The sequence below is a fragment of the Brienomyrus brachyistius genome, chromosome 18, assembly GCF_023856365.1.
Source record: "Brienomyrus brachyistius isolate T26 chromosome 18, BBRACH_0.4, whole genome shotgun sequence".
NCBI lineage: Eukaryota > Metazoa > Chordata > Actinopteri > Osteoglossiformes > Mormyridae > Brienomyrus > Brienomyrus brachyistius.
Window position 1 is genome coordinate 19,976,956 of NC_064550.1, and position 20,847 is coordinate 19,997,802.

The following is a 20,847-nucleotide window of genomic DNA, read 5'->3' on the forward strand; positions in this document are numbered from 1 at the left end:
ATCCACCCTTTTCTGGTCGAGAACTATGGCCTCAGACTTGGAGGTGCTGATCCTCACACTTTGCTGCAAACCGCCCCAGTGCAATGACAATGACACCAACAGGACCTCAGCATCTGCCAAAAGCAAAGATGCGGCCTTGAGGCCTCTGAACCAGACCCCTCCACCCCTAGGCTTTGCCTAGAAATTCTAGCCATAAAACTTATGAACAGAATCAGTGAAGAAGGGCCATAGCGGAGTCCTACACCCACCAGGAATGAGTACAACTTACTGCTGGCAATGCGAACCAAACTCTCGCTCCATTTATACAGGGACCTAATGGGCAGCAACAGCAGACCCCGTACCCCATACTCCTGAAGAACCGCCTACAGGACCCCCCCCCAAAGGGATACGATCGTATGCCATTTCCAAGTCCACAAAACGCATGTAGACTAGTTGGAAAGCCTCCAGTATCCGTATGAGGGTGGTCTATCATTCCACAAACAGTTTGGAACCCGCATTGTTCCTTCTGGATTTGAGGTTCCATCAACAGACGGACCCTCCTCTCCAGTACCCTGGAATAGAACTTCCCAGGGAGGCCGAGGAGTGTGATGCCTCTAAATTTGGAACACATCTTCTGCTCCCCTTTCTTAAAGACTGGGACCACTCCCCCAAGTCTTCCAATCCAAAGGCACTGTCCCCAAAGTCCACGCAGTGTTGAAGAGGCGTGTCAGCCAAGGCAGCCCAACTACATCAATTGCTTTCAAGAACTCTGTGAATCTCATCAACCCTCAGTGTCTTACCACCGAGGAGTTTTCCGACTATTTCAGTGACCTCAGCTCTAGGGAAGGGCAAGTCCCCCTCTGAGTCTTCCAGCTCTACTTAACCCAAGGAAGGCGCATCAGTGGGATTCAGGAGATTCTTGAAATGCTCCTTCCACCGCCTGACTGTATCCCCATTTGAGGTCAACAGTTCTTCATCCCTGCTGTAGACAGCATGGGTAAAAGCCCTGCTCAGGCCTGTCAAAAATGATTGGAACATAGAAACATCAGAAGTCAAAAGAATAGCATTTTGTTTTATTTTTGTTTTATTTCCAGCCTTCAACATTTACATGCTTTTTTCGTCTTCTAAACAACTTTGAACATCAAAATGATTGAAGCGAGATCCTTGTACAATCTCTGAACTAATACAGCAAACCTATCGAAGAGAAGATTAGTGATATTAAAAAAAAAACACAAAACAAGGCTACAAAATGTCATAGTTTATTTATATACATGGAATTTATATACATATTATTGAAAAAATAAAGGCTCATCTTCTTTTACTGTTGCAGTGCTTCCCAATGTAAATTTTCCAATCATTTTTATGATATGTGGAATTGTGTTTTTGGATGTCCTAAAAAAGCCACAACGGTTGTTGAGTGTTTACCCAGAACTAAACCATAGAAGGTGGTAACGATACTTATCAGGTCAGTAATATAAAACTATAGTGGTGTGAATAGTGTTGCTTGCTTATTGGCTGGGAGAAGACTCTGCTCTACAGAACCCTTTTGCAGATGAATAATCAATAGAGAAGTATGCAGCAATGGAAAATATTGTTAATTCCTCATGTTTCACTGAGTGCATGAAGCCATTCTGTGTCCGGCTTGTGTTTCAGACAGCGCCGTGCTTGGCATATTTTTTGTCAACAAAACTGACAGCACTTAAAAAAGACCAGGGTGATAGATATTTTTAATTCTTCTGAGAAGATATCTGGCCCAGAGCTGGAGTCCAAGGCACTGTAAGGTCACTGTACCAAAATAAGAAATCTGCTCAAACTATTGAGGACATATATACAAATAAACACTCCCGCATGTGTGTCACACAAGCAGGATCTTCTCACTATTGTGTTCTTTAGCAGAGGGAGGGTGCAGATGCAGATTGGGGTATTAGGGCGGAGTCTCTGCGTTGTTCTCTATGGAAGGAGCGTGGTCATCCCGCTGACGGGCGGCCAGTATGCTGCCGGAGGGGCGGAGTCCACGGGCAGAGCTGCGCAGTGGAGAGGCGTGGCGAGAAGGTGGGGAGCTGGCTGGGGTGCGGGGGTACCTACGGGAGGAGCGGGCAGGGGACTCAGGGGAGCGTGAGAAAGGGGGCGGGGTGCTGCTGTAGCTGGGCGGACTGCTGGGCTCCGAGTGGACGTGCGAGTTGCCAAGAGACTTGTCCTCTCCATTGGTGGAATTCTGGGGCACACAGAGAAGCCCAAGTCACGTGACCATCATTTGGTCCAACTGCCATTAACCCGTATGGCCCTTTTGTTCCCCCACACACCTGTCCCCTGCCCTGCAAGTATAATTATGACAATATCATGTGACAATAAAACGTGAAACTGAAAGTGATGCACATACGATTAAAGCAGCCTACCTTTTCTTTTAGGATGTACAGAGACACAGGGTTCTTGCATCTGTGCTCTGTCAAGTTTGGCACAGTGTCAACAGCAACTGGACAAAGCAACATAAATTAAAACATTTAAATCGCTGTCATTGCTAAACATTCATGACAGCACTTTATGAGACAAAACATTCAAATGGATTATGGAATATTATTTAGCACTATACAACGTAGAATATAATCATTATGATATTATTAAAAAGTATGCCAAATATCCATGATGTAATCATTACAATGTAAACAACACAATGTAATCAACTGAGTATGTATTTGCACCTTTTGTTAGTTTCTGTTAACTACTTTATGTTAGTCCTGAATCTATGAATATTCACTTTTATTAGCGTATATTTTATCACTATGTTAAAGGACAAATATATTATTAACCTTCTAGTTAGACAATGTGCAACAAGCTGAAGCTGTTAAGGTTTATTACTGAGGGAAGTTCACCAGACGTTCACAGCTGAGCATTTTTAAAAAACCAAGTGGAGATGGTCGCGCCACCATTATGTTTGGTCGAGGGACCAAACGGTAAAAGGAATGACTGACAAACTTATCACCTAGGGGTGTGGATTATGATTGTGAATGGTTGAATGAATGATGATGCTTAAGTGACGAGATATTGTTAAATGATAAGAACTTGTATAAAAATTGGTGTATAACAGTATTGGACACACTTTAAGTGTCCGGCCTTGGTTGTAACTTCATTGTTGCAATAAAGACTGAATCTGGATCCACACAAGCGGCTTCTGACTTCTGATTTGGCGAGGAAGGAGAAACCACAACAGGACCATGGCTGATTTTTTTTCCCAGCTTGAAGTTCTTTTTTAAAGCATCTGAACAGTAAATCACCACAGCCGATGTGATGCAATTAAACTTCCACTTATCTCCAAATCCTGCTGCTCCTAAACGGCAGGTTTGGCTACCGCTCGTTTAGCGGATGCTATCTTTGTACTAGAGGCTAATTAAATTATTGATCCTTATAGTCTAAAGACGGCTTACCCTCATGCGCCACTTCATTCTGCTCCGGCGTCTCTGGGGAGTTCTGCTTCGCCCGCTGTCGCTTTTGTCTGAAAAGCCGAGCAGACACAGGCTGCCAGGTGACTGTGCTTCCTCACACATACAGGACAGCAGATTTTCAGAGTTTGTTTTTTATTGGTGTCTCAGGTCTGTGATGTGTGGGTCACACACTGAGATGTAAAATGTGGGATATAATTAAACAACGACGCAAGAAGTGTATATAGTATGTAGCACCTGGTTTGGTGGAAAGATTGTGTAAATGGCAAGGAAACTGCATTAATAGACGAGAGGAATGTATGTGTGTTGTGGAGGGGGGGTGGGGTATTAGTCCATTTAGCAGACCCAGTCTGCAGACTGGGAGGGGCCAGAGTCCTTCTCTAGCTATAGCATGCTAGGATTTGAAAGTGTATTTCTACCTATAGTAGCCTTGACTTCTATTATGCCTACCCTATTCAGAATACTGTGTGTATTGATTAAGCAGAATTCATTAAAATTGTTCAACTCAAGGAATGCAGACTTTGAGCAGTTTCAGGTCAAAAAGTGGAGCGATAATTCGTAAAGAGGAGCTAAACTTATTATTAGCCAATTTGTTTAAAATTGGTAAATCACAGGGGATGGGGCACTCCAAGGGCCAATCAGCTTTCTGCTAAGGCTGGTACCCCCCGTGACCCCGCCCCTGCATAGCCCTTGGTTAGCAAGGCCTACAAGACTATTGTTTGGCCTGCATCATTATTGAATGGATTTGTGATGATTATTACAAATGGCAATCCAACCAGAAGCCCAAACCGATGAGCTCTCTCCCGGTCCTGTCACGTGGACTCCATGCTCGAATTACAAACTAAAAAAAAAAATCACTAAGGATATTGGTTAAAGGTCAGAAGCAGTGACCTGTCTTCTCTGAATGCTCTCAGCAAAAATTCCAAGCAGTGGGACCAAAAAGGGGCGTACTCACTTTTTGGAGGGCTTCCAGCAAGCACATACCGTCACCAGGGTGATCAGGAGGAAAATGCCCCCGGTGGACAGAATGATGTACAGCGAGCTCCGTCCTGCAAAGCACACAGAAAACACCAGTTTCTGTGCGCCCTTACACAGCAGACACAACAAAATCTATATATTCCTTTAGATTGTCTTCCAGTTGTATTTATTATTGTAACAAGCAATAGCTAAATGAGAAACCAAACATAAAAAGATATAAACACCTCCAATGCCTTAGTTGCCTATGTCAACAAACCATTTAGTTAATATCTAATCTTACTTTGGTAACACTAAGTCTACATGCCTTGATTCAGTTAGTTACACCTATATTTTGTCTTCTATGAAAAAGAGTTCATATTCTTTCAAATTGCAAGGGAACTCTACTGCATGGTCCTCCTTATGTCGATCTACAGACTGTTGACAGAGTTCAGTTCAGGGTTTCAGACGAGGCCATAATGGACAGGACATTGATCGTCCCTTCACCCACTACTCTCCAATAATTCTTAGGGTGATTTGACAGTGTGATTTGGATTGTTATTGAGTTGAAAGGTGAAATTCCTTACCTTCAGCTTTTCTCAAGAAGTCAGCAGGTTTCCCTCAAAATATCTTTGAATCTATTCATTTCTCCCCTCCCCTGACCAAAGCCACCACCCCCCCTCCCCCCTCAAAAATCACAAGGAATCGCTCCACAGACCAAAGCTGATGTAACCATATTTATTATTAGGTACTATAATCTCGTTTTGTGATAAAGGGCTTCATGCCGTCCCACAACTAAAGTCCAAAAGCATTCTGAGGTTGGTGTTGGCCTCTTGGAAGCCTCCATAACAAACTTTTTTTTCGTCTTCTACCCTGGAGCTACATCTTCATCTGCGCAAGTTCTGCGTGATATCAGAGTTCTTCTTTGTCCTTGATTATGGCCTCAGCTAAGTTTGAGCATTTTGCTTAAAGTCTTAGAAATATGTTAATATGCTTCTCTTGATTTACTGAGGGTGTGGTCCAGTCATCAGCACTGTTGCCTCACATCTAGGACCAGGGTTCGAGTCTCCATCATGGCTCCATGTATGTGGAGTTTGCATGTGAGTGAATGGTGTGTGTCAGTGTGCCCTGTGATGGGTTGATGCCCCATCCTGTGTTGTCCCCTGCCTTGTGCCCGTAGCCTCCGGGATCCCTCTGGACCCCCCACAACCCTGAATAGGATAAGTGGTTTCAGAAAATGGATGGATGGATGATTTGTTGCACATTCATCTACCTATTTTCTAACTGCTTAGTCTTGTTAAGGTCACAGGGCTGATTCAACAATAAGAACCCAAAAATTAGATACACTTTTATGTTTAAAATCAATTAAATTGATATTATATAAAGGCAAATTAGCTTTGCACACATTTTGGAGTGTAATTTAGAAAGCAAAACTAAAATGAACATGTATGGGCGATTTCTTCTCCCAGCTGAAATGGTTAGTGTTGCCTTTCAGATATATTATCAGAATGAAAATGCATTGAGCTGTCTGCACCAGAGTCTCCACTTCCAAGGCCCACCCAGAGCTGACACACACACACACACACACACACACACACACACACACACACACACACACACACATAGACGCACACACACAGACGCACACACACACACACACACACATGTAGAAACACACAGACACGCACATGCAGAGACACACATACGCGCACGTACATACACGCTCGTAAGCACACGCCTGAATTATTCGATCGTAAAATCTCTCCAGCGAATGGATAAGCTGTAATGAATAAGGAGTGAATCCATAATCAGGAGCCAAATCCACAAATGAGGAGTGAAATCATTTGAGGCAGCACAGGGAGGGGCTTATGCATTTGTGTGTGTGTGTGTGTGTGTGTGTGTGTGTGTGTGCTTCAGTGTAAAACGACAGCACTTCAATGAACCCCATTATGTTAAAGTACATACAGTACAGTAAAAAATACAGCCCTAATACTGCTTTTGTATCTGATCATTTAGCCTTGCTAAATTCTTATTGCTCCTTTTCATATAGAGCAGAGATTTTTGGATGGATCTTAGCAGTCGATATCTGTCTCCCCTCTTGGCTTTTCTCCCTGGGGTGGGACTTAGAGCTTAACTCTGTAGGAACCATTTGTGGCATCATGCAATCTGGCTTCTGTCTCAGCAAACTCATCAAATACTAGTCCAAATGGATTATGGCTCTCGACAGCAAATTTCTATTAACAAAACCCTATTAGCACGGGGCCATTGATTTAATTGTAAGTGTAATTATTGCCATGTTTGTCATCCCTGTGAACATAACCGCCAGCAGAAAGAATGGCACAGCTCAGGCAGCTCGGGGGCCAGCGAGAGGCTCCCCCTCCTCCTCAGTGGGCTTGGGGATAAATGCTGCCCTTGTCTTCCTGGTAGAATCAATGGAGAAGGGTTCTGCTGAAGAGCGGGCAGGAATGGGCCTGTCGATGTTGCCCCTCTGTGCAGCTCAGCTTCTCAAAGCACCTCTCCCACTCTCTCCTTCTATACTATCTGAGATACATGCCAGGGGCTGAGAGCCAATCCTCCTCATCCTTATAAGTAGGACACTTTTAAAACAAATGCATTACAGCCTAACAGGCTAACCAGAAATCGGCACCTTGAAATTATAACCTGAAATATGTGATGACCAATAAAGTGCCATCTATGGCGTGATTTGAAGCATTAGGTAATAGATTGTTAACGAGATAGCTAAGGAGGACATCGGTATTGCTTCCACTGAACAGAAAAAATGTCCAATTTATATAATGCGAATATTGTCTCTGGTGAAAGAATAAATCAACTATAATTATGTAATAAAATTAGCAAACGAATGCCATAATTTAGTTCTACTCAGTTTCTTACTATGGGTTGTGTGATGCCATGTGCCTAACAGCAATTCCAAGCAAGTCCAATTTCATTTCCTGTGACTCAAAGGGATAGGACACTACGTCTGTGATCAGACAGTTGTGGGTTTAAATCCCAGTTTTGGGATTTAATTTCACCATCAGCCCCCTGAGCAGGGTCCATAAGCCATAGCTGCTCCAGGGCGGGTTTCCCAACCCAGTCCTCAGGGACCTCCAGACAGTCTACATTCTTGATCCCTCCCAGCTCCTAGCCAATCAAGAACACTGAATACCTGGCATTGGTGTCCTGGCAACTGACTGTCTGGGGACCCACAAGGACTGGGTCCTGCTTGGGCGGTTACATGATACTACTTTCACATAAAAATCCTGCTTTGGATAAAAGTGCTTGTTCAATAAATGTAAAGTAAATAACGGACTAAAACATAGCTTTCTCAAAATGCACCATGACACGTACGAGGCGGTGCTCGACGTACGGTAGATGGTGAGCTTCACGGGCATGCTCCTCATACTGCTGATGGGGTTCTCCACCGTGCAACTGTAGACATCGTCGTCGGCCATCAGCACGCGCGTGATGGTCAGGATCTTATGGTCAGGTGACAGCAGCAGCCGGGAATCATTGGTCAGGGGCTTGCCACCCTTCAGCCAGCTATAGACAGCCTTGGTCCCATTGTCATGGGAACAGTTCAGGGCGAAGTACTCGCTGAGCTCCAGCACCGTTGAAGCCACCATGTGGACATAGGGTCTGGACACAGGCTCTGAGGGGGCATACAGAAGATGAGGTTTCTGTGTTTATTTCAAATTTGTGTAAGTCCCAGCACTGGTACATGACAGTTCTTTAAATTTCCTTTGAGACATACACACAAATACTATAGAAAGCAAAAGCCTTTAAGCAAAACACTGTAAGCAAAACCCTGTAACCAAAACGCTGTAAGCAAAACCCTGTAAGCAAAACACTGTAAGCAAAACCCTATAAGAAAAACACTGTAAGCAAAACCCTGTAAGCAAAACGCTGTAAACAAAACCCTGTAAGCAGAACGCTGTAAGCAAAACCCTGTAAGCAAAACCCTATAAGCAAAACACTGTAAGCAAAACCCTGTAAGCAAAACCCTGTAAGCAAAACACTGTAAGCAAAACCCTATAAGAAAAACACTGTAAGCAAAACCCTGTAAGCAAAACGCTGTAAACAAAACCCTGTAAGCAGAACGCTGTAAGCAAAACCCTGTAAGCAAAACCCTATAAGAAAAACACTGTAAGCAAAACCCTGTAAGCAAAACCCTGTAAGCAAAACCCTATAAGAAAAACGCTGTAAACAAAACCCTGTAAGCAAAACGCTGTAAGCAAAATGCTGTAAACAAAACCCTGTAAGCAAAACGCTGTAAACAAAACACAAGGACAGGATTCACACCAGCGTCCTTCTGATCAGATTTGTTGAACATGTACACATTTCCTATCTTTTTAATATAGCTCATAATAACATTTGTTCCTGGGAAGCTGATCCGCTGTAAACAATGGGTAACGCTTTACACTGAGCACACCTTCATAACGCATTCATAGAACATTCATATGCAGCATGTATAAGAATCCTAACATGCCTTAAAAGCCTTAATATGCATTCATTTGAAGCATTTTATGATTATAATGTTTGTTGTTATCATATAATGTTTATTATTAGTGTATATTAAATCTGTTAAGCTATGTTAAGGTATACTTAGATGCTGTTTATGAATATTCTAGGAATGCATAATGAATGCATTATAAAGGCATTATGAAGGTGCAGTGTTAATGTTTCCAAGCAATGAATATTGGTAATTTACTTTGACATCCATAAATCAGATTTACCACCAATTAGTGGAGGTAGTGGTTGCTGCAGTGATTTGGCATGAAATCATATAATCTGTAAAATATTGAAGCAGCAATTAAATAATTAAGTTATTATAAATGAGAAAATGTGTCATGCTAAGGTCTGAGGGTGTGATAAAGAGGGGAGGGAACACTTATGCCTCTTGGGCCATAGGATGCATGAAAATATAAAAATGAATGAAATTATTGCAGAAGCCGATCCAGTGTCTTTTGGACCTGGCTGAACCCACCATCCACCGTGAGGTTGATACTGCCTTCCCCAGTAAAGGTGTCATCTGTGATGGAGATCTCCACCTCGTAAGTGCCCTCATCTGACAGCTTCAGGTTGTGCAACAGCAGTGTGCCGTTCTCGAAGATCAGCACGCGGTCCTTGTACTCAGAGCGCAGCGTGCCCACGATGTGAGTGCCAACGGACTGCACCACGGTCACTGGCCTTTCCCTCTTCAGCTGCCACTTGATGACGGGAGGTTCGGTGCTGGTGCTGCTGTAGCGGACCGACAGCAGGGCATCCCCGCCCAGCGTGCCCCGGATCAATGAGCCAGGGCTGGTGATGTTCACCCCAAGCACCCTGCCTATGCACAGGACACAGGTGTAACATGAGTTTTCAGTCTTTTATTTTGAAAGAGACCTTTATTTTGAAATGTGGAATATGGGGGCACAGTACATTAGTAAGACTGGGGATATATACAGTACTGTAAAAAGTCAGAGGCAGTCTAATGTGGAAAACTATTTATCTGGGTAGTAAATGGACATTTACTCAGAACAAAAAACAATTTAACATATGCAAATTAAGGGCAACAATAAAAACTAGTAAAAATTTCTTCTGTTCCTCTAAACGTTACTGATATCTAGTTGGATGGCTAGATGAACACCGCTTCAGTTACCAAACCTTCCCTCAGAGGCACCTCAGCAATTCCATGTATTTATTAAATTTCACGACCAGCTCACTTAATTAATTAACAAAAGTAAATGAGGTACTGGCTAGCCATAGGAGGTTTGTTAGTGGTTGAGTCAAAAAATACATGGATGTATTGTATAGGGGTGATTTTTAGCAGAAGTTTTAAAATGACACACTCTGATAGGCATGATAGCATAGTTTTACATCAACATAAAGAGCATTTAAACATCATTTTCTTTGGTTGCCTAAGACTTTTGCACAGTACAGTATGGAGAAGTTTTGGGGGTTCTGGGAGCAGTTGTGGGTGTACGGCTTGAGCTTTAATATAATAAAGTTCTGGTTAAATTACCCTGTAATCCGGCTTATTTTGCAATACCTGAAGAGTAAAATATTACTATACTATAATGGGATGACAGCCCCTAAATTAAGGATTACATACTGTAAGAAACTGCTGAATCAAAACTTTTCTTTCCTTTGTTCACTGAGCTAAACAGGAGTTTACAAAGTAGTCACACAAACCATACATCGTGGGCAAAGAGGACACTCACCAGACGATAATCGGCAACTGAAAGATGTAACAAATGAAACTGTGCTGTATTTGTCATACAGGCCCATAACTGATGCTGTAAAAATTGCTTTAGCAACAGAGACACTAACAAACAGGATGATTTAACCACCTGAGCCACACGTACAGGACACTTAATGGTGTAATTAATGCAGAAAGCTAGTAGGTAATCTTGACCACGCTCCTCACCTGGTGGAATGATGATGGACGTATGTAGTATTGCTATAATCACTTGGATTCATATTCATTTATAAAGCAAAGAGTTTATAATTCAAATAATTTCAGATGGGGGTGGCAAGGTGGTGCAGTGGTTAGCACTGTTGCCTCACACCTCTGGGATCCAGGTTCAAGTCTCCGCCTGGGTTACATGTGTGTGGAGTTTGCAGGTTCTCCCCATGTCGTCGTGGGGTTTCCTCCGGGTACTCTGGTTTCCCTCCACAGTCCAAAAACATGCTGAGGCTAATTGGAGTTGCTAAATTGCCCGTAGGTGTGCATGTGTGAGTGAATGGTGTGTGTGAGTGTGCCCTGCGATGCCCCCCATCATGGGTTGTTCCCTGCCTCGTGCCCATTGCTTCCGGGATAGGCTCCGGACCCCCCGCGACCCAGTAGGATAAGCGGCTTGGACAATGGATGGATGGATTGATAATTTCAGATGTACCCAAAAGTTCCCATTCAGGCCTTATTGATATATATGATTTATTTATATGGTAATTAGTAATAGTTATTAACGGGTTCTCTCGCTGTCCTGGGCTGAATGGCTGACGTCCACGGCACAAAGTACATGGTGTGAAAGCGTACTGGTGCGGTATCACACGAGAAACAATACTGTCCTGGATTTGAATCTCACAATGGAGGCCTTATGGCCTCTCGCACGAGGCAAACCGCAACGTCCACGGGCCATGAACGCAACCCGTGTGGAACGCAGTGGACTCAGCTCGCCAGCGCATATGCAACGGGAAGAAGCAGCCTTAACCTTCCGTGGTTACCGGGGGCTGCCGCTTTGCCGCCCTGCGTGACGGATTGGCCAGTCGGCACCCGCCCCTTTGCTGCCAGGCTCGCAATTCACTGGGGGAGGTCTGTGTGGCATCCCGCAGTTGCCTTGACGACCATCCCCAGGCCAAAAGGGGGGGGGTTGCCATGACCGGCGAACAAAGGCAAGAATTGTTTGGCTGATTTCCTCTGAAGAAACACTCATGAAAGCACTACTGAGGGGAGCACAGCTCCCTCCTTGTGATTGGCCGGCCCCGAGACACAGGGGCCCAGTGATTTGACAGCATATCTGAACAATGACAGAACACAACTCGGGGAATGCGGCACCTGGGTTTAGGGAAGCTGTTCGCCTTGCCCTGGGGACAAACATCACTCACAGTCTTCTGACTAGGCCTCACACTTTCTTCTGCCCTCTCCCTCTCATTCCACGCCCCTAGTTTTCCTGCTTCTCCTTAGATGTCTGGGATCCCAGACTGTGGATGGCCCCCGCGTCCAGGAAGTGCCTTAAATGATCCACATCCTGTTTGGTCTTTCTGGATCACTAAACAAATCTCACCAGCGACAAAGGCAGGGGTGGGGCCATTCTCTATTCCACCTGAATGCATTGCAAAAACTGACAATGAGAACGGGTAGCCTTCCAGATTAAATGCATGGTTTGTATACAAAGTGGATGTCTTATTTCAAGATCAAAATCTAAGGCGGACTCTTGAAACTTGAGTTTAACAGTTACAGTAAGTCAAGTCAAGCCAAATAGACTTTGTCATGCCAGCCAAAGAGAAGTATACAGTGATATACTTGGTCATATACTTTAACATGCTACTTGCCTTAGATTAGTGATTTTTAACTGTTTCTACAAGAGTAAATCAGAAATAATGCCGAATGTTTGGCATTTAGAATATGACAAATTCACTGAAGGATATGATCTCCTGGCCATTATAGAATCATTTATGTAATAAATCATTTTCTTATAAAGTGCGTGGACCTTTAACATTTCTTCTAAGAGGAACCCGTACTGGTCCAAGTTCGCATGCCATCTGCTCACCACTTTTGCATTGACATTTTTTTTTTCTGAAATCTGACAGGTACTCAGTGAGTCACGTAACACTTGGCGAGCGAGGCACCGTGAGTGGTTCTGCCATTTGACATCACACATGGCTGAAACACGTACAAATCTGCTTTTTGCCGTGATGAAAAATGACACAGCGCTACTATACTGTGTTATAATGAAGTTATTGTTTATTAAAATGCTGCCCATGATAACATTTCGTATTCCCTGCCAAAACCGAGACAAAGCTGTGCTAATGATGAATAAAATTCCATTGTTGGAATGTGTCTATACAAGCATGTTACCAATAGAGGCTGCAGTATGGCTGTCATTTCATAGTGTGTGCCATTTGATAGATGACAGTCCTCTCTGAATCCTGCCTCTAGGTTTTAAAATAAACACCGTCATACAGAATGGCTTTGGACACAATGTTTCATTACGAGGAGTCGAGACACTCTCCACCCTTCTAATTGTATTATGGATGGCAAAACCTTTGTTACAAAAAGAAACCTCCACCGAATTTTTATATACATGAACACCATAAAAGGGGTCTTATTAATAACAATCTTAATGAATTATATGGACACAAAGAACAGTTTTTCTTTAGAAATAATATTTTAAAAATCATTTAAGATAATGTTGTAAGCTCAAACCACACTGCTGAGAAGAACAGTTCGGTTAATGACGAAATTTATTACATGTGATTACTCGATGAAGTTTAATTGGGATGAAATATATTATCAGTAGGCTTAGGTAGGAAGAACACTGAAATTTAACTGCGTAGGCCTAGTTTATAGTTAGACAACTAAGTGATAAACTAACACATAGTCAAACATCCACTGTCTATTAAGGGAGAGTTTCTCCAGTAAAACAATCACATGAAAACTTGGATTTTCTTTTGATTCAGTTTAATGACTATGTGTATCATACACACATGTAAGGCTTAACCACCCACATTCCTGCAAATGGTCACGCCGCAAAGAAAACCTTTTCAGTGAAAGTTTTCTGAAATGCAAGCATGACACCAAACATTTAAAACACCTTCGCCCTCTGGCATACAGATGACAGCCGAGGACGTGTGTGTGTGCGAATGTACCGCTCATACGAGCGCAGACGCATGCACACATACGCAGAGACGCGCACAACCCACTCACATACACTTTACCGGCTTGCCACATTTCCTCGATCCATAAGAGTTTGCGCACACAGATGCAACAGGCTTCCAGCAAAGAGAAAACAGAACAATGGAAAAAAACACTTCCATCAGCTTTCTCACCTGAGAGGGTAGAAAGGAGCAGACAGAGAACTGGTAAAAACGCAGGGGCAGCCAACGCCGTGGAGAGAGCCTCCCTCCCTGTCTTCATCTTGGGTCTAACACTGGGTTTCTCTCCCAGACAATTAGCATGATTTGTCCACTCAGGGCACGTCCCTGGAAGCGCACAGAGTGGTTTGTGAGAGGCTGCTCTCTGCCAGGGCCGGTCCCCCCGCACAGGACTCCACCATTACGGAGCGCAGCCTCTGTGTGTGTCCGTGAGTGTGTGTGTGTGTGTGTGACAGCGTATGCTCTTGCACATTGTTGTCTGCTTTATGGATTAAGGCCTCTGATTTTATGCCCCCCTCCTCTCCAAACTGCCGAATTCAGACCGGTACGCTTTCAGCCGACGCTCGACTATTTCTGCTCCCTCTTGCACGGGAGACGCGCACGCTCGATAATTTCTGCTCCATCTTGCACAGGAGAGGCGCAGCTGCGATTAGGTGCCCACTCGACGGAGCACATGTTCTCGGTGGGGTGTACACATTCAGCTCTGCCGTGGTGCTTTGGCAAAGGTGCTACTAGCTGTCAAAGCCCCACAGGAGCCTTGCATTCATACTTGGGTCCCTTTAGGGGACCTCATTTCTAACCTAGCAGAGGTCACAATGATTCACACAAGCAACCTTCTGTCCGAAAACATAAAACGCGGCGCGGCACAACACAGGTTGCTCTGAAGTGCATACAAACGACAAGAAAGAAGCACAGACGGCTTTTGACTGCGAAAGACTCAAATCTAGAATTGGCTGGCCACAGCTGAAACTATATATGCCCATCCTTCTTATGAAGGTGGAATTACTACAAGCCTAACCGTCTAAGACCAGAAGACTTGATGGCTGTCTCTGAGGCTCCGAGACATGAATGGAATTCCGAGGTTGCTGTGGTAATAAACATCTGTTACCCTCTTGCTGTTCCTCATTATTCTAACAGCCCCATAAAACAGAATACTGACAAAGGAATGAAGAGACGCCAGAGCTTACCAGCTCCGTGGACCCAGACAGCCTAAATCTGGACCCCTCAACCGATAATGCATGAGGTGCAGTCCTTTCTTATTGGTTTGTTTCTCCTTATCTTTTGAAGAAGACAGAAAGAGATGGCAGAAAGAAGGGCATCAGTGACAAGGCAACATGTCCGGCTCTTTGCTTCTCTGTAAAAAACAGAAGGAAGGCGAGAGAAAGGTTGACAGAAAAAATAAAAAAATGCATGGGAACCACAGCTGAGAAAATATATCATCTTGTTGTAGTAGACATTTGGACTCACAATTACTGGCGAGGACCATATGACTTTTGTCTTATAATAGATGATGATGCTTGGATGATTGGTTATGAAGTGGGATCCAAGGGAACTCAAAAATAAGACTTGCTCTCTCTTCTTAGCTATTCACATTTACATTTTTATGCCCCTGGCTATTGTCCACGTTACAACAGTCTACTGACAGTGTCCCATAGATTCTTTTCCACTTAGCCAGAGTTTTTAATGCCCAAACGTGACCAACATACCAAGAACCAGAGTGAACACTGGAATCAGTATTGACTCTTTTGGCTAATATGGTAATATGTTACCATGCAAATGAAAAGACCAGCAAGTAAAGTGAAGTTCCTGTAAAGACCTGTGAGCTCCCTGTGCATGTCCACCAAACAAGGACACAGAGGAAGCCACTCAGCTAAATGTGTGTCCCATTTCATTTCCATCTATCCCCTTCAGTATGTGCTTCCAATACATTCATGCCTTCCATCCTAGACACAACTCTCACTTCTTTTCACAGTAGGCACTGCAACCCTAAGAACCCATGCTTGATTTCATCTGCTAGCATGGCCTCCTTCATCATAGGGCTGTGAAACTGCCCACCTCCAGTCAACAAAACTGACTTCTTCCTGACCCTTGCCATGCATTCATCACCCGAGATTCTCCTCATGCTACTCCTCTCCTTGTCTCTCTTTAATGGTTCCTTATAAGTACTTGTATCAAGTTCAAGTGCTTGATGCTGGTTTTTAGAGCTATTCGTGGAACCATAACAACTTCCACTGAATCACTCATAGAGACCAAGATTCTCTCCTTCTCTTTCCAGTCAGCAAGCCAACCCTGCCCAGTGATCCCTCTACCACAGTAAAATAAGTCTCACTTTAGATGTTTCTTATGTGTGGTTATTTGTTGGTGGAATAAGCTGCCCACCCATATCAAGAGTCCCTCTCAACCATCAAGAAATGTTTCAAGACCTACTGCATCTTAACTAGCTCATCTGACTACTGATCTGTTACGTTGTCATCAGCCATCACTTGGTTACGGTTTCTTGGCAACACTGGATTCTCATGTATTTGCACTTGTCTAGGAACCTAGTCCTCAGTGTGAACCTGCACTTGTTACTGGTCACTCACTGGCAGCTCAGCTTAGCTGCATGTAAATCTGAGTTTGCTCCTTAACTGCTGTATGCTATTGGTGTATTATCTGCCTTGCTGAACGTATTCCGAATAAATATATTTACTAAATGAATGAATGCAAGTGTAAATGAACACTGGCTTAGTGCATTTGGTCTTGCTCAACATATAAACACACACAGCTGACAGTGAAGACACACGATAGCCTAAATGATGTGAACAAGGATAACACTCAAACCATGTGCAATTCCTGCTTAATGCAAAAATTATTGTCAGCTTTTTCAGTCATCTATTAAAAATCTGTCAGTAAATATACAACGAAAGGTACATACAGTTTTCCATATTTGTGTAAGGACAGACCTGTCCCTTTAAACAGTTTAATCGGGCAACCAGTGGTCAGCTGATTAGATACCAGCCAGTCCCAGTGTGGCCCAGCAGCAGAAAAAGATTTGTGTACACATATACATACACAGTAAAGACCTGTTAACTCTCAAACACCAAGACTCATTGATATTATATAGTGTCTTTTATAGTACGTGCAGCATTACGATATGTTAACAATCAGGTCAAACATAGTTTTTGGTATAGCTCAGATTTTTATTTTAATGTTTGACAATGCAGTCTTACGCGTAAATAACGTAAGTGGTACCATGCTGCCTTTGGTTTCTGAAACGCGATGTTCTCTACAGTTTAGGTCACATGCTCATTCTGATTTTTCAGTTCACTGCTGTCACAGACATTTCATCCAACCCTAAGCCCGGAAGAAGGAATTCTGGTTTCCATCTGAATTATGCCTACACAGCTAAGCACTGCGTCTAACCCAGCCCACTGTACCAGGGGTGAGACCTCACTGCCAGTGACCTTCCATCTTCGCAGAATCACCCCCTGATGACATTGGGTTTTCTCTTAAACTGACAGGATCCTTTGGCTCTCTTGATTTAATTAGCGGAGACATCAGTGCAAAATGTACATTGCATGGTGTTAGGTATTCATATGAGAAAGCACACATACTAATGTATATCCCAAAGGATAGAACAAAAAACACCTAACACTTGCATGAACGGCATAATATTTTCCAAGAACAGCGCCCTCTCCTGTTCAACTGAAAACACAATTCATAGTTCTGCCCCTGGGGAAATGATTCATCACAGTGATTGGGTTACAAACCTTCTCCAGTCATTTTCATAGTTTTAAGCGAACATATCAGATAAAAAGGCGTATCTGGTCTATTTGCACATATCCCAACATGCCCCACCTGCAAGGTGTAAATAGGCCTTGTTTTGTTGTTGTTATTGTTATTAGTTATGTTCTTTATTGTTGCGCGTTTGGTTGCCCGTGCCTTGCGTGTATCTTGTCTGATCCTTATGTGTAATTAGCTTTCATAAGTCCCCCACCGTGTGTGTATCTTACAGTTCAGCATCTAACAACTCTGTCTTTCATGTACGTAATCAGTTCGGTGCTCGTTGGGTGCCTGAAGTAGTCGTTTTCAGGAAGAGCTTCAAATCTATCCGTATTCTCAGTGTAGCATTTTGACTAGAATCAACAGATACCACACTATTAAATCGTATCGTAGAACGTGTGCTTCAAGTGTAATAAGTCCCATAGTTGGCTAATTACGAATAAAAGTGCCTTGGCGTAATTAGGCTGGCTCTTTTATAAAAATGATTTGAATCACATGAAGTAATTTAACGTGTATTTTACACATTTTTTACAGCAGGTATTCTATAAATATGAGTTTTAAAAAGACTAAAAAAACAAGAATTTTGACAGTACTGGGTCTGAAAGGGGACGCCTGTAAGTGGATTCTAAAATGAAGTTTTTTAACGAGAAGTAGACTAAGATATTCTGGTGCACAGTAACACAGTAAAAAAACATTTAAAACAGTCAAGAGCACAGGGACAGGTCTGGAGTTGGTACAGAGAAGCAAAGACGATACACTATTTCAACTTGCTAACTCCTAGCGCATGTGGTGGCCTAGGCATGCCTTGCAAGAGTTCCAACCGCAAAAGTTCACGATAACAGTGAAATAATATTATTCTGTAATATTGTTCACTTTGTGTAATAACACAAAAATACATAATATGTAACATTTTTCCATTAGGAAATAACTGAATAAATAATTAGGCTACAAATAAATATAATATCTTATACAACAGGTGTCATAATGCCTTAGGCCTAATATTTCTTTGATCGCGTTAACTTCGCGTTAATTTTGATAACCAATGGGGGAATAGTATAGGAGCAAAGACTGTCAATAGAATTTTTCTACACTGAATATACATATTATAAAATTGTTTTTCGTTTGATGGCTGTAGGAAGTTAACGAGTTTCGCGAATTTTGAAGTGTCGGTCTTCTTGTCGCCGCTTCATTGAGAATGTTTCTTGTTTTTGGTCACACCTCGGCAACCTACCAGCGTCCTTGACAAAGTTTCCCTCCATATCGTGGCAGCGCGGCGCCCCCTTCTGAGACAGAGCGTACTGTAATTGGCTGGCTAGTCGGCGCCCCATCAGAGGTTGGCGCCCCATTGGTGGCGGCACTGCAGAGGGCGCGAATACGTCTGTAACGGATTTCGCTTCGCCTCTGACAGCGCGCGCCGGGTACGAGCGAAAGCGGCAGGCTAATCGGCGCCCCTCAGAAGGGAAGTTGGCGCCCTAGGCGGCTGCCTATGTCGCCTATAGGATTGAAATACCCTGGATGCCCGTCTCCTCTGCCAGTTTTCATAGTAAGATGCTGTTTTGCTATTATTTATTTATTTATTTATGTATTTATCTATTTATTTATTTTTAAATAAAAACCCGATGGTCCTTCTCATTAAGGAGAGAGACAAAATAAGTGAGAAACTGAGAAGTACTGGCGGAATAAGCAATTTAAAGATATAACTTTAAACTAAACGCGAAAACGAAAACGTGCACCACACAATTATCAATAACCGAGTCGAACCCCTTTTCCTGATGAGGTGACATTATGTTTATAAGACATACGTGATGCTCGACTGCATCCTCCCAACAGTTTAACAGATAATTGATCATTTAACAGGAAGGCACAGCAGTGGAAACGTGTGTTGCTAGGAGAAAGCGCTGAAACGAAAAAAAAAGTAATTTCTCTAGCTGCCAACTTCAGCGTCACCACACTGGCTCCCTCCATGCCTCCGAGTGTAACGCGTGGGCGTCCTGTGGGCCGAGCTGCTGAAATAAAACGATATCCAACTGCGCTGCGTTCATGAAGGAGGATCGCAGCCTTATCAAAAATTTTGCTACACATTACAAGATTACAATGAAGGCATGGCTGTAATTTGGGGCTTCAGATTACCCATGTGTTATGTGTTATGGTATTATTATTATTATTATGATGATTATTATTATCGTTGTTGTTGTTGTTAAGAATGTACATATGTTTGAGACTTGGTGGTGTGTGCCTCAGTGGTTTATGACACTGTTCCTGTGATTGGATGGTTGCCAGTTCAAATCCCAAGACAGGTGGAATGATTTCACTGTTGAGCCCTTCAGCAAGGCACTTGTTCCACAGCTTGTCTGATTCTGCTTCCTCAAGTGTATGTTGCTTTGGATAAAAGAGTTTCCTAAATAAATAAAATGTTTTCCTCAAGTAGCACATAAGAACTGTGAAAACCTGGGAATTTATAAAGTGTTATGATTAATATTGCTATTGTTCCATTACTGGCCTTAGGCTTTTTAAATTAGAATTTTATTCATTAGTATAGCTAAATATTTTAATGGATATTCTTGTTGACTGTCTGCTTCAAGATTAACCATTGTCCCCCTGCCCTCAAACCCAGGCACTTGCTGGAATTTGGACCATTATATACTGACTGTACATTACTATTGTTGACTAAAATTAATATGATAACACTTTACTTGAGGGGACACAAATACTCTATAGTAACATAGTTACTACTGTAGTACAATGCATGCACAAATCATGAACAAATATACTACTTAACATGAAAGATGCGTAATGATTCATTAATGATGAACAAACATGAGATCAGTATTTCACTTGTGTTATTCATCACTTCCATAGTTCCTTAGTACTTCCTTCAGTAGTTCACCAAGATTGACATAAGTATAGTAACAAATATAGTACTTGCTTTAGTTAAAAGATGTGTGACAATGCATTAATGATGAAGAAACAGTTTGTGACTAATACTTAGTTTGTGTTTAATTAATAAAGATAAGTGATAGGATAATACTACATTATTTGTGTCCCCTCAAGTAAAGTGTTGCCATTAAAACTAATGACTAAAGCATAAAAGTGAAATTACAGTACATCGCCATCATATAAAATGAATATGAAAGTAAAATTTAACTGATTTTGACTAATATGTTGCATAAATTGAAAATTGTTTAGAACCCACTGACCACGTGCTGAACATTAATTTATCCCTATTGGTCACTGACATTTTCCCATATGGGAATATTTATGCTAAGTGGAGATGCCAGCATTGGAGCTAACCATCAGCCCATAGGAAGTTGAGTAGTAAAAGAAAAGTATTTGGGAAATGTGTCCTAGCTCCAGTTAAATT

The 20,847-nt window shown here is 42.6% G+C and overlaps 1 protein-coding gene across 2 annotated transcripts; it reads right to left on the reverse strand.

The window, feature by feature from the left end:
• Positions 1-1,031: 1,031 nt before the first annotated feature.
• On the reverse strand, positions 1,032-18,831 carry hepacamb (hepatic and glial cell adhesion molecule b). Of its 2 annotated transcripts, none has more exons than XM_048983130.1 (7): positions 18,718-18,831; positions 9,355-9,696; positions 7,738-8,019; positions 4,372-4,465; positions 3,402-3,469; positions 2,376-2,452; positions 1,032-2,194 (listed from the first exon to the last, which is right to left on the reverse strand). In XM_048983130.1, the coding sequence occupies exons 1-7, from the start codon at positions 18,812-18,814 to the stop codon at positions 1,904-1,906; spliced, it is 1,251 nt and encodes a 416-aa protein (XP_048839087.1). In that variant the 5' UTR covers positions 18,815-18,831; the 3' UTR covers positions 1,032-1,903. The 2 variants fall into 2 exon arrangements, with proteins under 2 accessions (XP_048839087.1, XP_048839088.1); XM_048983131.1 differs by lacking the exon at positions 18,718-18,831 and adding an exon at positions 13,899-14,143.
• Between the last annotated feature and the right edge of the window lie 2,016 nt (positions 18,832-20,847).

Bases quoted from the DNA above. Each gene is read 5' to 3' on its own strand.
- hepacamb (XM_048983130.1), bottom strand. From the start codon at position 18,814: ATGGGGCGCCGACTAGCCAGCCAATTACAGTACGCTCTGTCTCAGAAG. The intron at 3,470-4,371 runs GTGAGTACGCCC...TCGGCTTTTCAG, and splicing joins TGCTGGAAGCCCTCCAAAAA to ACAAAAGCGACAGCGGGCGA. The intron at 2,453-3,401 runs GTAAGCCGTCTT...TGCTTTGTCCAG, and splicing joins GAATGAAGTGGCGCATGAGG to TTGCTGTTGACACTGTGCCA.